General features: G+C 47.2%; 1 protein-coding gene across 1 annotated transcript; it reads left to right on the top strand.

Moving 5' to 3' along the window:
- Positions 1 to 88: 88 nt before the first annotated feature.
- LOC121705784 (sphingosine kinase 1-like) lies at positions 89 to 15,614 on the top strand. Its single transcript, XM_042087008.1, has 5 exons — positions 89 to 615; positions 6,622 to 6,771; positions 11,376 to 11,470; positions 11,656 to 11,771; positions 13,671 to 15,614. The coding sequence occupies exons 1-5, from the start codon at positions 189 to 191 to the stop codon at positions 14,650 to 14,652; spliced, it is 1,770 nt and encodes a 589-aa protein (XP_041942942.1). The 5' UTR covers positions 89 to 188; the 3' UTR covers positions 14,653 to 15,614.
- The last annotated feature ends 331 nt before the right edge of the window (positions 15,615 to 15,945 follow it).

The following is a 15,945-nucleotide window of genomic DNA, read 5'->3' as shown; positions in this document are numbered from 1 at the left end:
TATGCACAGGTTAAAAAACAACAGACAGCTGTCACATAATTTCCGTATGCTGTTCCTCCTTTTTGTCACTAGGGAGAGATCTTTCAGCTGGGAGAACAGCTGGGTGAGAGAAAGTCCTGCAGCCGCAGACTGCAGCACCATCCGCGCACCGGTCTGCGCTGCGGAGCGCGGAGCGCTACTCAGGCGGGATGGACAGAGACAAAACCGAACCGGATCCATCCCATCACCGCAACGGGATCGTGGGATTACTCTATGGAGAGTTCACAGACATTCTTAATGGAAAAGTTAGGTGTTCTGTTAGTTTGACGGATCATGCCCTCACAGTTCAGAAGATCACTTCGTCACCTGGACAGGGCAAGGTGGTTTTCGACTTGAATGACTGTATCGGTTGTCATGCATTTAAAGGAGAGGACAATGCAGACACCGCGGCTTACTTTTCAGCGTATTTTTATCCGTTTAAGAGAAAATGGTTGAGTTCAGCAATGGCCCGCCAGAGGTTGGAGCAATGCTTTCGTGTTGCGCTCGCTCAGGACCCTAGCGCTAACCTCGAGGAGGCTGAACGGTGGGCTCGAGCTATAAGGGATGCTTCATTTCGTCATTTACCTCGGCGTGATGGTGAGAAAACATGTTCTACTATAGCCTAGTTTTTTTTTTTTTATTTGAAATCCAACTACATATTATCTGAGAGTGAATTTGAGAGAGAATTGAGCAGTTAGATTTGGACATTTGCTGTAAACTTGGTAGCATAGACATAATGGCATTCACAGGCTAGTTTAGGCTATAGGCAACTTCCGTAAGTCCATTGGTTTAAGTTTGGCTGCCATGTGAAAGAATTCGGAAGACTTCTTTCGTGGTAGTAGCCTAACAATAAACCTGTCTTACCTGCCCAGAGGTGTAGCCTACACCCTCAGGCTATGAAGCATGCTTCCTTAAGCTGGGAAATCAATCAAAAGGTTATAAAAGGCTACACAATAATGATTTAATGGCTAGCACGTTTTCATAATTTGCATAGATCTTTGGTGGATTATCTTATCTGGTTTCTGTTGAGGGGGATCAGGGTTTTCATCTAAATCATAGCTACTGGGGGAAATAACATAGTTGAGCCCTAACAAAAGTCACCTAGAATGTAGGTGTAGCCTAGCTTACTCAAACAGACTCACACTTTCCAGATTGGTACAGTAGTACCTTCAGTCTGAAATCTCTCAGTGACTGCACTGTGCTATTTATGTCATGAACCAGCAGTGATAAATATTTTGGGGTTTTGGCTGGACATCGAGCAGGCTCATAGGCTCAAAAACAGAGCTCCATAGCAGTTGTCATTTACTGAACACTTAAGTCAAATGACTTTTGATTGTCACATCAGCATTTTGTGGATTGTGAATGGTCTCAGTACAGTCCTTATTGCTGAAAAAGCTAAAAAGTGTCCTGACATTGTATCTTTTGACAGCCTTGAAACCTTTAAATCTCAAATCTGGGCCCTATAGTCCTAATCCAAACCAAGTCAGATGTGGGATGTAACAGGGTCACCTGGAGTGACGTGACTGGTAGTGAGAGCTGGTGTTGATGGATGGCTGACACTGAGTGATCTGACCCGTCGGAATTCATCAGCTGTGTCCAAGAAGAACTGCTGTGGGCTTTCAGAATGGACAGAGGGAGTTTGTGATTTATCATCCTCACTGGTCAGCCGCTCAACCTTGCCTAAGAGGGTCAGAGGAGGCTTAACCACACACATCAATATTCTGGTGATATATGGATTGAAATAGATTAAACCTTAAATCAAGGAAAAGATCTGCTGCAAAATATTGCGTTGTCTATATGAAATATGGAATGTGACCCTGAGATGACATATCAGCACTATCTTTCTCACTGCCTTTTTAAACTTTGAAAATGGCAGTGATTATATGAATATCTCTCAGAAAGATATTATAGAGCTTTTGATATTCAACATGCCTCACATATGATGCAATAGCAAGATTAATTTATAGCATGCATAATCCTGGGGCAGGCAATGATGACACTTAAGAGAAAAACATAGGCTCTGGCCAACTCATTAAAGCATATGGTTCAGTGAAGTAGTGGACACCAATTATTTTCAGACCAGCGGCTTCTACACACTCAAAGTTAAGCTCGGTTTTAATGACTGAATTTGCATCCTTCCATGTTCAGGTTTGTGGTCCAGAAGCCTTACCGACCTAGTTCGTATCATATACGTCAAGAGTACAGACTTTCAGGACCTGGTTTTGGTTCTTCACTGCTAAAGCCATTACAGTAATACAATCAGTATTTTAGGTGACTCCATTAAAGTGAGCAGAAATGGGGTTTTGTGAAGCAATTTAAACGCTTTGCAACGGTTGTCTTTTTCATTTTAGATAAGGGCCTATGAAAGGGAACATTTGTTGCGTGTCAGAATCGAACAGAATTAGTTTTCACGGCAAGCCACTCCATGAAGGGAGCCTCCATGAAAGGATGTTTTAATAGATGACTTAGGAGACCTAGGGCTTCAATTGTAGTTTTAATTACATATTATAACACTAAAGATGCTGAGCCTTAAAGTATTAAAGGGCAGTGAAAAGTATTCACTGTAGACTGTTGTTTCGGAAAAGAGTTTAATAGTGTAAAGGCTCCTGTACATCATTTCTGTGGATGTATGTTGAACACGTCACAGTAACACATTTCTAACACATTTCACATTTCTTAAATGAGAATGAACACACGAGAATGACACTATAGGACTGAACTATTTGTGGTCACTAATTTGTTTAAATTAGGTTCTAAATAGTCTAAATCAGTGGTTCTCAAACTGTCTCCAAGATTATTTTTATAAATATATATAGCATAATCACTTCAAATTATATCAAAATATATATAATTCAAAATCCTTAACCGTGCGATCCCTGAAATTTAAACTATTTTAAATTTAAACTATTTTTTTGTCTTTCAAGAAAAAAAGTAGGCCTATATTCGTTTTTATATCAGCCAATAGGAGCCAAGGCCTACTAGGCTAGTTTAACTGTATGGAGCATTAGCAAATGGTTGACAAGCTAAGCTGTGATGGCAAGCATAGAAAAGGAGGCAAACACGATGGATCAAAAACATTCATGCGATCATGGCTCCAAACAGGAAGTATTAGAAAGAGAAGTGTGGTGAATATGTCGAGCAGAAACTGATGTTGGTGACAATGAGCCCAGCACAAGTGAAGCTTCTATGGCACCTGCCAGCAACAAACAATGCAAAACAGTACTGTATGTACAATATACAATATGTGAAATTGGCCTACGGTATTTTAATGCCAGTCATAATGGTGGTACTTGGAGTGCCAATTGTTTTCTGTGGTGGTATTCATTGTGAAAAGTTTGAGAACCACTGGTCTAAATAGTTTCATCCACAAAGACATCACATTCGTACCTTCTACTTAGAGTAAACCAAACCTTTGTTTGAATATTGTCTATTTGTGTGTGTGTGTGTGTGTGTGTGTGTGTGTGTGTGTGTGTGTGTGTGTGTGTGTTTGTGTGTGTGTTTTTGCCCCTAAAACAAGTTTTTCTGGCCTAGATGGGCCTTTAAATAAGTTATCATTTCCTTGGATAGGAAGAACGCCACAGATCCCTAAACAGTTATCAGGAAGCAGGAGAAGAGACGGTGCCTAACACCAACTCCACGTACATGCAAAATGTAAAATCTGCATGACCCAAAGCTTGACATAACTACATAACATAACACTCGTATAAAGTAAATGTACAGTATATGCGTTTTGTGTGTGTGTGTGTGTGTGTGTGTGTGTGCATAATCCGCATTAAATAGATGGGAGACAGATGTGGTTAGATGAACAAGATTAAATGAAATAATCATAAATCCTTCCACACATAAAAGAGGATCGTGGGCCATGAAAAGGCTGCAGCAGATCCATCGCTCAGATTCAGTTGTGCGTCATGCTGCCGTGTTGTGCTGATGCTGCAGTATCTCTCTGCAACGAAGACAGGAGCCACAGCGACGTTCTGTACACAGCCCTTGCCCTCTGACCTCAGCTCCATCTCCTGAGGGGCCCCTGCCTTCTCTCCCTCTCTCTGCCCAGGAGTGGAGCAGTCTGATGGGCTGTCAGACCTCAGTGCTCAGGCACGATATAGCGCCTCGGTGGCCTTCACCTCCAACCTCCAGGCTGGGGCTTGTTGGTGGAGACGACAGCTCTGCCTGTGACGCATTGCTCACATGGATGTGAAAGCTACTGGAGGCCAAGGCAGGATGAGAAGCCTGCACGCAGTTTCTGCTCTGGGCGATGTTTGATGTGGTCACACTAGTGAATGCCCTCTTTTCCTGTGAGACTTGTGGCAGGAGTGTATTCAGTCTGTCGGTTGTCTAAAAGTATTTGTGCATTTAGTGGACTTTACTCATCCATTTCTTAAACAACTTGATGATTAGGAATTACTAAAGCAAATTGCATGTATGTATATGTAAATATCTAAAAGAATATGCACAATATGGATTCATTTCAGTGTTCGTATTTGAAATGCATAAACCTCCCGACATATTTATTGTGCCAAATTTCAGATGACTTCTCAGTCTTGGTTTGCTCTGTAAAGAATACTGTAGTTTCCCATGATATCATTCTGGGATGTGCTCATCCAGTGCGACCACACCGACTGCCAACTAGCAGACAGCATGGTGCATAATAGTAGAGGGGGAAGCACGTGTAATAGCTGGAGACATAACCCACGGCAGAGTCTCAGTCAATGTGACTCAGAGCATGGGCACCAAACCATGAATTATTGAGTCCAATCCAGAATCTGCTCTGGCTTTGAAATGCAGGTCATCAGTGGCTCACAGTAACAGCTCACTGCTCACAGCGGCATATTAACCGATTACATATGAAAGATTAACTTGACACCAATAGTGTTTCGGATGCGTTTGTGAGTCAGTGAAGGGAGAGAAAGAATTATTTGGAGCAATTAAGCCCTATTTCCTTTGGCAGCCTGAGGGGGGGAGGAGGATTGTATGTGATGAAACAAAGGATTGTCAGAGCCCCATGAGCGAACTTGGTACGTGCCTAATGTAAAATTCACATGTGATGTAGTACTCTGTTCCCATGCCAACTGAACAGCTGTGAGGTAAGGAAGTTCAGGCATCCGGAAACTCAAGGCTTCAGAGGACGACAGCGGCAGATATTTCACCTTCTCGGCCTCCTGTGCCTGTTTTACAGTGGTGAATGTCTGGCTCTGATGATGGACTGACTGATCGAAACATCAGTTTTTTAGCAAATTGGTTGCACTCTGGAGCAAGTAGTGTTGTGCTTTTCTTTGTCTCTTACATAAAAGTTGCTCTTGCGAAAATAGCTGCACCTGCAGTATGACCTATCAAGGTGTGCAGACTTCTCTCTATCTTCTATGAAACAATGTAACACACATTCACAAGCGTAAAATAATCAATCCTACTATGTTAACTGAAAGCTATCATGGATGAATGAAAGAGATGTAAAGCTACACCGGCTGTTCCCCGGTCAGTAAGAGGAGTCGTTTGTGGAGGATAAATGGGAATATTTGAGGAAGTGAATGCTATGTTGGCAGTCTCGTTTGCAGCAGCTAATGGATGTCAAGTGCTGGGGGCAGTGCAGCGGCATGGAAAGGGCCCTCCCAAGAGCCCAATTAGCCAAACAGGGTCAAGCATTGCTGATCTCACAGCCAGCTCCTATTTACTGCAGTGGCCCTGTCACCATCCGCATTCACACAAGCTTTTAAGGGGCATTTGACAGTGACCTCAAGCTTGCTGAAAGGGGTGGTCAAATGTCAGTGATAAATCTCAATCATAACACTTACAAAAAGTTTTTTTTTTTCTTCCATGGAGAATCTTTCAGTGTCGAAAATTCAAAATTTCTCTCAAAAGTCCCCCCAGCATCTCCCACCTGTCATACCAGAGAGACTGGTTAAGCGGCCGCTTAACAGCTTTTCATAGCTGCCATGGGTTTGCCTGGGGGTTGCAGAGTACAGTCATTCAGCAAAGTCATTCAGCAAATGGAACAGGTTTAACTCCAAGGTCTGACCTACAACTTCCTCAATATGTAATGGGGAACGAGTCAAGCTTGCTCTATCCGTCCTGCTCTACCCAGCCTGCATCCTACTGCCTCGCCTCGCCTCCACGCACCTCCGAGCGAGCAGGTGGAGCACGAACGAGGGGATTTCGTAATCTGGCATGAGACCTGGAGAAGGCATCTGTCTTTGGTTTGTCTAGCAGCGCCGCTGGCCGTGGTGCTGATGTTTTGTTTGTTTTCGCTCTCATTTAAATGATGTTCCTCGGTGATAACAGTTCTGCATGCAATGAGGGATGATGCTTGGAGACACAAGGACCCAAGGTGTAGCTCAACTGAATGTGTTTTACTGGAATGTTGTTGATATTGTCTTTTTTATCCTTCTTCCTTCTTCCTTCATTCTTTCCTTATCTCTGTTGCTCCCTCTCTCATTTCATTCTTGTTCCATTGTGTTTATTTTGGTCTCTGTGTTTCTCCACTCATATCTCTCCCTTTTCTCTCCTTGCCTCCCTCTCTCTCCCTCTCTCTCTCTCTCTCTCCCTCCCTCCCTCTCTCTCTCTCTCTCCCTCTCTCTCCCTCCTCTTCTCTCCCTCCTCTGCCCGTGTCAGGTGCCGTGTACTGTGAGGTGCGTCGCCCTTGCCGGCTCATGCTGCTGCTGAACCCCAACAGTGGACGGGGCCAAGCGATGTCCCTCTTCACCACCCACATCCAACGCATGCTCACCGAGGCTGCTGTCCCCCACACACTGGTCATCACCGGTCAGTCCCTGACTCGCTCACTCTGCATCCAAGTGCCCGCAATCCCTGAGGCCCACACCTGATTCCCTGAGGCCCACACCTGCACATCTACATCCACCCCCCTGCTGCAGAACCCTCACATCCACACTCACACCAACCCACACTCACACCTGTGCTTCTGGCTCTTATCACATCCCTCACCCTCACCCATTCAAGACCAGGCTTATAATATCATTCTGCGTGTTATAGTCAAAGACTAACCATTATGGGTTCTGTGCTATAATACTGAATGCTGGTCTGGTACATACTATATATAGTGAGATGTAGAGAGAGGTCCCAGAAACCTTTCTGAATTCACACTCCTAATCTCAGTTAGCACCTAGTTTGACTTGTCCGGCCCAGGTCACAAAGTCCACACGCGCACATATTCACACACACACATGCACACACACACACACACACATGCACATACACACACACACACACGCACACACATATACACACACACACACACACTTTTTTGCTCTCACACCCAGCTCTGATTCACTCACACATGTCATACACTTTCTGTGTCAGAACTCAGCAACTGCACCCCCTCTAGCTGACACTCGCATACCTGCAATTTCACACTCCCAAACCACACCCAGCGTTGCCAGTGGATGTGGGTGAAACAGTGTGTGTCAGTGTGACAGTTACAGTCAATGACTGTATTTAGTCATTGGTTAGAGCACACTCCCAGGTAGGGCACTGTAGACTCTGGCCTCACCACTACCACACACCTTCATACCTCTTGAGCCTGTTGTGTACCCTAGCCATCATTACCACACTCTGGTCTGTAATTCATTACACCAACAGAAGCAGTATGTATTGTGCCTGTTGTCTTTTACAGTATTTACTTGCCAATGCCATTGTGCTGCTGCGTTTACTTTTGAATTGAGGCCAGTGGCAGTGAATGACCCTGGCGTATTATCACAAACCGGGGCAGGTTAAAGGAGTTGCTGAATCATAATATGGGGCGGCATGAGAGATCAATGGGACTGTCAACAACCTGCTACCACCACCAGCCCTGAGTGCCTTTCAAAAATGCTCAAAAATTCATTCAGATCCACTGAACTCTGAGTAACCCTTTGGCTGTACAATTGAGGGCTAGTGGCTGCACTGAAGAAAAGGGGACGGGGGGGGGGGGGGGGGGGGAAAGCTTTTTGTCTCTAAAAATCAATTGTAATGTACACGTCCTCTCTTCTCAGATCTCTCAGCGCCCTCAAGATGCGCGCCGTGCTGACAGGGTTACTGTAACTGTAGCATCTACTTCGGAAAATTACTGGTCCGCTATTAGAGCTTCTGCCGTCCTTTTAGTGTTGTTCAGTTCTCTGGAAAAAAGAGGGATGCCTGAGAAAGAGAGAGAGAGAGGGAGGGCATGTGAGAGAATGTTGCTCTCTACCCATTTCTGCGATCCTACAGCAGCATGGGATGGTTAGCAGCTGGATGGTAATGAATGAGGACAGTCTAATTACCGAAGCGATGCTCTACATGGGCAGCTCTCTCTCACTCTCTCTTCCCCTCTCTCTCTCTCTTTCCCTCTCTTTCCCTCTCTCTCTCTCTCTCTCTCGTCAGAGATCACCAGGGGAGAGAGAGGAGAGTTAAGGGGAAAGAAGAAAAGCAAAGGAAGTAGTGAATCAATAGAGTGGAGAGAAGGGAATAGAGAAGAGAAAGGGAAAAGGGAGCAGGACAGGAGAGGAAGAGAAGGGTGGGGGGGGTAAGAGGGTCGTGGAGAGAATGAGAGAAAGCAGTGTGAAAAGAAGAAAAGAAGAGAGAAAGTTTGCTGGCTTAATGCAAGTCACGGTGTCATAGGAGCAGAGGGCGGCTGTCTACGCTCATTTGCTTCTGACACTGCTGGTTTCAGCAGAGCCTCCCTCACAGACACATACTGTTCAGCAGAGCCTCCCTCACAGACACATTCAGCAGAGCCTCCCTCACAGACACATACTGTTCAGCAGAGCCTCCCTCACAGACACATACTGTTCAGCAGAGCCTCCCTCACAGACACATACTGTTCAGCAGAACCTCCCTCACAGACACGCATACTGTTCAGCAGAGCCTCCCTCACAGACACATACTGTTCAGCAGAGCCTCCCTCACAGACACATTCAGCAGAGCCTCCCTCACAGACACATACTGTTCAGTAGAACCTCCCTCACAGACACGCATACTGTTCAGCAGAGCCTCCCTCACAGACACATTCAGCAGAGCCTCCCTCACAGACACATATACTGTTCGAGCCAGCATAGCCCCCACATGTTTGTGTGTGTGTGTGTGTGTGTGTGTGTGTGTGTGTGTGTGTGTGTATGTGTGTGTGTGTCTGTGTCAGTGTGTGTGTGAGTAAAATGCATGTGTGTATGGCAGAGTATTTGCAGCACAGCAGCATATGAAAGAGTCTGCACTTGTATGCATTCTCAAGTGGCTGAGGTGACATCTCACTGTGAAATTATTTACAGCTCTGCATATGATCAACATTTGCACAGGGTGTCACAGGACATGTTTAAGGACCATAAGGATCAGATGACACATACATGATTGTGTGCAGTGTGTGCAGGGGTTTGCACATGAGAATGGCCATTAGACTCACACACGTCATCCCTCTCTCTGTGTGTGTGTGTGTGTGTGTGTGTGTGTGTGTCTGTGTCTGTGTGTGTCTGTTTGTGTGTGTGTCAGTGTTTGAGTGTGTGTGTGTGTAGTGTGTGTGTGTGTGTGTAGTGTGTGTGTGTGTGTGTGTGTGTCCCTCTGCAGTGATGTTCCCCTGCAGTCCTGTCATGCGCTGTAGCAGGAGATAGAAGAGGCGGCTGCAGTATGCAATGCGCCCGCTCGGGTCGTCTTAGGTCACTCTGCGCCGCTGATAGTGAGAAAATATGAGCCAGCTGCCGCCAAGCAGCTTCAGAGCACCACAGAGAGAGAGAGCTGCCCTGCGTCTGCTGCCCAGCCCAGCCCCGCCCCACCCCCATCTCCCAAGGCCTTAGTGGTCAGTCAGTCAGCAGCTATGCAATTTGTCACCCCGCTCAGCTTTGCCATTCTATAATTGTTAATAGAATGTTGAGTTTGTTCATTTTCATCCGTTCACGGTGTTAGGATTAATTTCTTCTAAAGTAATTAGTGTGAGCCGTTGCACCCTTACCATGACGGGTGAGTCAGCAGTATGGGAGACCAGGAGAGGTGAGAAGAAAAGGGGAGTTTAGGGGATGACATGCACGAAGAAGTGTAGATGAAATAGAGAGGAAAGAACGGATTGCAGATGTGAGAGGAGAGGAGAGGGGATGGAGAGAACAGGCAGGAGTGAGTGAGAGGAGAAAAGTGGAGGGGAAGGCAGGACGATTGAGTTGAGCTGAATCGGCAGGACTCTCTTCTCCTCAGTATCTGGGCCTGTCAGTAGCAGCAGCAGCAACAGCAGTAATGCAGAACGGCTATGCTAACTATCTCCCACCTCATACATACCAAACAGCCTGTCCTCACTTAAAACAAAATAAACTCTCACCTTGTGGAGAGAGATGACTTAGCAGAGGGCGCACTGCTCAGACAGGGCTGCGGAAGCTATTTCCTCATGCGTGTCAGAGAGAGCCACACATTTATTCCAGTGTTTGTGAGTAAATATTCATGAAGAGATGTGAGACTCTGGGCTGGGTGGAGGTGGTGGTGGTGGTGGTGGTGATGGTGGTGGTGAGTGTTTATTTTAATTGGAGAAACATTCTGGCGACCTACATTGCTGCTGAATTGAAAAAGGAAAAGTAAACAAATGGGCTCTGATAAAGTAGGACTGAGCAGAGGCTTTATTCTAATGTCACAGCCGTATACAGTTTTCACACGCGCTCTTTTGTGAGCATAGCATCATTCAGTAGAATGTTGAAGGTGCAGTAGTCCTTGAGAGATTCCTGAACAGCTCTCAGTGTATTTTTGTCCATTTCGTCTATTTAAATGGGCTGCGTTTCAATAAGGGACGGTTTCCTCAAAGTGTCGGGATTTATCTGGCCTGACAAGAGCCACGCGAAAACGAGTGACGGATAACAAGCCACCGTTCCAGGGTCTTTATCCCATCAACGGTGCCCGCTGTCCAACGCGCCCAAGGACGGCGGGGGACAAAATTAAATCAGCCGGACTAATTCGATCGGCGCTGCTCTTAGTCAGACTCCCAAATCAGCCCCGGTGGACGCGCTGCGCTAAGCTGCTGGCACCTCACAGCTCTCTGTGGCTCGGCCCTGATAAGAGGAAATCGAATCCCACGTTTGGCACGCTAATCACTCTGATCTCCCCCTCTGGGGGTCCCATGGGGAGGAGGGGAGGGGTGCTGGGGTCCTTTCCCACCACAGTCTTCTCTATTCATCACACACACACACACACACACACACACACACACACACACATACACACACACACGCACACACACCGCCCTTGCCCCTCACCCCACATCACCCCGTAGTCCTTTCATCCACTTTTTGTTTCAGTGCAGTATCTCTGTCCTCCCTTTTTTCATTGTACTTTGTGCTCAATTTCTTACATACTATCTCCCCGTCTCCTCTCTCCCCCCCCCCCCTCTCTCTCTTTCTCTCTCTCTGTTCTTTTTCTCTTTTCTCTGACAGAGCACCAGAACCATGCACGGGAGCTAGTGCGAGAGGCTGATTTGTCTCAGTGGGACGCCTTGGTGATTCTGTCAGGAGATGGGCTGCTTTTTGAGGTGTGTGTGTGTGTGTGTGTGTGTGTGTGTGTGTGTGTGTGTGTGTGTGTGTGTGTGTGTGTGTATTTGCTTTTGTTTGAATAGATTTGAATAAACTCTCACTGATGTGCCAGTTCATGTGTACTCAACAATCTCTCTGGTCCAAACATTGCAACTTCTCCCCAATCTCCTGGCTGCCCCCCCAGGTGGTCAACGGCCTGATGGAGAGAGAGGACTGGGAGGTGGCCATCCAGACGCCGCTGGGCATCCTACCCGGAGGCTCGGGCAACGCCCTGGCAGCCTCTGTCAACCATTACTCCGGGTGAGGACACTAATATGCCATCTCTATGCATGGAGCGCAACCGTGGCCAAATAAATGTGCTCCCCAGACCAGAGACAGGGTCGTTTGTCAAAAAGACTCGCTGCACTTTCAGCACTTGGCCGAGGCCAGCGGAGTGCTCTGAGGAAGGTGACTTCGCTCTTTGGTGTCCTCAAAGGAGCTCTGAGAGTTTTAATCCATCCTGTATTCTCAGGTCTTTAACTGTGGGCTCCTCCTCGTCATGGCACAGTTTGGCAGAACAATAGCCGGTGAGATTAGGTGGAGGGGAGGGTATTATGATTAGAATGACAGCCTGAAAAGAGTTCCGAGGCTGTCTTACAAGACTTTAAGCAGAGCATGCATATTCAAAGTGGTGTTCAAGTGAGCATGAGGCTCATTAATGTGATGTTTCTGCCTTCCACAGTCTGTACAAAGACACTCTATAGCACATTTAAATTTAATTTGAATTTCTTGAATTTCTCCTTGGGGATCAATAAAGTATCTATCTATCTATCTATCTATCTATCTATCTATCTATCTGTCTATCTATCTATCTATCTAAATTGATGCAAAGTGGGTGTTGTCACAGTAGCTTTCACTATTTCCACCACTTGCAACCATGTTATATTTGATGACATTCTTTCCAAGTCCCCCTCTTTCCAAACCCACATGCACACACACACCCTTCCATCGCCGGCTTCCTTCTCTTTCAGTGATTGATTCATAGTCTGTCTGTGTGCGAATATCAGTGTCACTCTAGTCTAGAACATTCCAGTGCCCCTCCATCTCCGTTAGTTCATGTTGACCCCTTCCTGTGTTTTCCCTCCTCTCTGTCCTGTGTGTGTGCAGCCTCTGGTCTGATTGACAGCAGAGGGTGCTGAAGTTTATCTTGGTAGCCTCACAGGTTTATTATAACCCACTGCTAGCTTGTGAATGTTTTATTTATTTATTTACAATTCTTGGTCAACGATTCCTAGGACACTAAAACACATGAAACTTGGTGGGCATGTGGCCCCACTGGGCTGACATGGAATACTCATATTTTGTGAAATGTACATGTATACAAAAGCAAAAATGTGAGTTTCAACAACTGAGCAACCAAGGGAAGAGCATGTTGCATTCTTACTGCAGTTTACAAGACGTTGTAAAAGTAGGTGATGCAGAGAAGTTGTGTGAGTGTAGTGTGATTCATTTTCTTCAGATAAGTACATGCAGCACCGTGCATCAGTCATATTATGTTCCGCTATGCGGTAGGCCTACAGTATTCTAGTTGCAATATAGATAGACTACATCGACAGCATACCAGTGTGGCTCCCTCCAGAACCAGAAATTGAGAGGTGTCCTCATCTTGGCCAATTTGTCCCCACCTTTAGACACAACCTGTCCTCCTAGTTGGTGTGGTCTGGTTGGTGGTCACCCTATTTCTGATACTTTATAGTAAACATGTGGCCTCCACTTCCCCTTTTAAACACAAATTATGTCAACTTGTTTTTTCAATGTATTTCTGCACAGAACCGCTCACATCAAGCGTCCCTTCTAGCTTGGTCGTGGTTGCAGTGCGGTTGAAGCCTGAGAGACCTGATGCTTATATTCATTAATATTTATAATAATTATTTAATAATTTAGTGTATAACAGCCTTTCATTAGGATACCAGATAGGTAGGCCTATTTAAACACAATATCCCACCTTGATCAGAACTTTTCAATGCGCTAAATATTAAAAATATATTACAAATATAATTTTTACATTGTGTTTGTTAAAAATAAATATCAGCCGATTTATCGTTTATCGGTTTTTGAAATCCTGAAATATCGAAGTCGGTATTGGCCTTTAAAATCCCATATCGGTCAGGCTCTAGTGTGTATTCATCCTCATCTCTCTCTGTGCCCCACCGTCCCCAGGACCCCGATGCTGTTGGGCGAGGAGTTGCTGGTCAGCTGCGGCTTCCTGCTGTGCAAGGGCCTGCTGTCTCCGATGGACCTGGTGTCGGTCCACCTGGCCTCGGGCCAGCGCCTCTTCTCATTCCTGGCGCTGGCCTGGGGCTTTGTGGCCGACGTGGACATTGAGAGCGAGCGCTACCGGCAGGCGGGCGCCCTGCGCTTCCTGCTGGGCACGCTGGTGCGGCTGGCGTCGCTGCGCTCCTACCGCGGCCGCCTGGCCTTCCTGCCCGTCCACCAGGAGCCAGCCGCGGAGCAGGAGGGCAGAGTGGCCAGACTGGTGGCTTCCACGTCCAGCATCTCGTCCGATAACGACTCCTCTCCCTCCACCTCTCCGCCCGACTCCCCCAACTCATCCTTCTGCTCGGCCATGTCGTGCGGACCGCTGACGGACTCCTCTCCGCCCTGCAGTGCCCTCTGCCCCGAAAACTCCGTCCACAGCAGCAGCCCATCGCCCAACGACAACAACACTCTCCACAACGCCTCCAACAACGCCATCAAGCTCCTCCAGGCCGGCTCTGACCAGACCACATCCCTAATCAAGGGCCCACCGGACTCTCTCCTGTCCCCTCTGGATGAGCCGGTGCCCGCGGACTGGACGCAAGTCCCGGAGACGGGCTTTATTCTGATGCTGGCCATGTACCAGTCCTACCTGGCCGAGGACCTGCAGGCCGCCCCGGAGGCGCGTACCCAGGACGGCTGCATCCACCTCTACTACGTGCTGGAGGGGGTCTCGCGGGCAGCCCTGCTGCGCCTCTTCCTGGCCATGGAGAAAGGCACGCACATGGCCTGTGAATGCCCCCAGCTGGTGTACCGCCAGGTGCGTGCCCTGAGACTGGAGCCCCTCTCCACCCAGGGGGCGCTCACCGTGGACGGGGAGCAGGTGGAGTGCGGCCCCATCCAGGCGCAGATCCACGGCAGCGTGGCCAGACTTATCTCCAGCTAAGGGGACGCTGAGTGAGTGTGGTTTTGGGATAGATCTCTGTTAGCAGGTAGATTAGGTTCCAGAGCACTTTAGAGCAAAGGCTCAAGTCTTTGTGCCATGTGAATTATAGAAGTGCCAATGTCTGTCAGACATATGTAGTTTTTACAGGAAAAAGGGTGAAAAGAAGTTCCATTCCTGACCTGTTATTTATTTTTCTACTTGGGGCAATGAAATGATAGAACTGGTTTTATGTTATGTTTCAGAATGTTTTAATAAGTGTCTTCTCTTCTTGTGGAATCACAGTGAAATGATTCTGGTCATGTATATGTGTGTGTGTGTGTTTATGTCTGTAAGGTCACAGCATTAGAGTGCTCTCTGGTCTGATTCGAGAAGCGTGTCAAGAGGAGAGCAGGGTGCTTTTTCCCATCCTTGGGGAGCACGCCATGACAACAGGCGTGAGGACCCAACTCCGCTCAAGGCGAGCTGAGACCTGTCCTCACGCCTCTGTGACTCCCCCCCCCCCCAACCACACACACACACACACACACACACACACACAAATACACACTCACTCACACAACCACACACCCTCCAGGGGCATGGTGCTGCTGTGTAGCCTGAGGAAAGAGATGAGATGCAGCCTTCACGACACACACACACACACACACACACACACTCTCTCTCTCTCTGCTTCATTTGCTCTCCTCTGCTGCTTCATTTGCTCCCCTCAGTGCTTTCATTCAGTTGTTTTCCTCCAGAGGCTCAGAGCAGGAGAGGGCCATTCTGCCCAGGCCACAACAGGCACCATGCCAAACACTGAAAAAAAGACAAGTGGTCACCAATGCCTTGATGCATGCACATGGGCGGATTATGAATTTTCTGGCCCCTGGGCCAAGATGCATTACGGGCCCCCCACTAATTGTTGCATATGTGAGGGGGGTTTGGGGGTCCTCCCCCAGAATTTTTTTTATTTGTTTGATGTGATTTCCTGTATTCTGGTGCATTTTGGGGATGGCCAATACTTTAATTCAATCAGATTCATAGCCTACATCCTGATTTGTTGATAATGAGGCAATGATTCCATGCAAAGGCTTGGGCCTAAGGACCCCCTGATCCCTTGGGCCCCTGGGCCTGGGCCCGGTAGGCCCGTGCAGTAATCCATTCCTGTGCATGCAAGATGCTGGCATAAAACACACACACACACATACGCCACTGGTCCTGAATCAGATCTGTGACCTAGATTGGGGTTTAGAACAATGAGGCAGAAGATCTGTCATAGGTGGGTTGACAGCTCTGTCGATGAATCTCTGTGTT

The sequence above is a fragment of the Alosa sapidissima genome, chromosome 3, assembly GCF_018492685.1.
Source record: "Alosa sapidissima isolate fAloSap1 chromosome 3, fAloSap1.pri, whole genome shotgun sequence".
Classification (NCBI taxonomy): domain Eukaryota; kingdom Metazoa; phylum Chordata; class Actinopteri; order Clupeiformes; family Clupeidae; genus Alosa; species Alosa sapidissima.
The sequence above is the reverse complement of the archived record's forward strand: the minus strand, read 5'-3'. Positions and strand labels throughout refer to the sequence as shown.

What these genes read in the sequence shown, in the direction of transcription:
- LOC121705784 (XM_042087008.1), top strand. Translation starts at nt 189, where the DNA reads ATGGACAGAGACAAAACCGAACCGGATCCATCCCATCACCGCAACGGG. An exon ending in GAGATGGGCTGCTTTTTGAG is followed by an intron (nt 11,471 to 11,655) that starts GTGTGTGTGTGT and finishes CTGCCCCCCCAG; the next exon opens with GTGGTCAACGGCCTGATGGA. An exon ending in TCTGTCAACCATTACTCCGG is followed by an intron (nt 11,772 to 13,670) that starts GTGAGGACACTA and finishes CACCGTCCCCAG; the next exon opens with GACCCCGATGCTGTTGGGCG.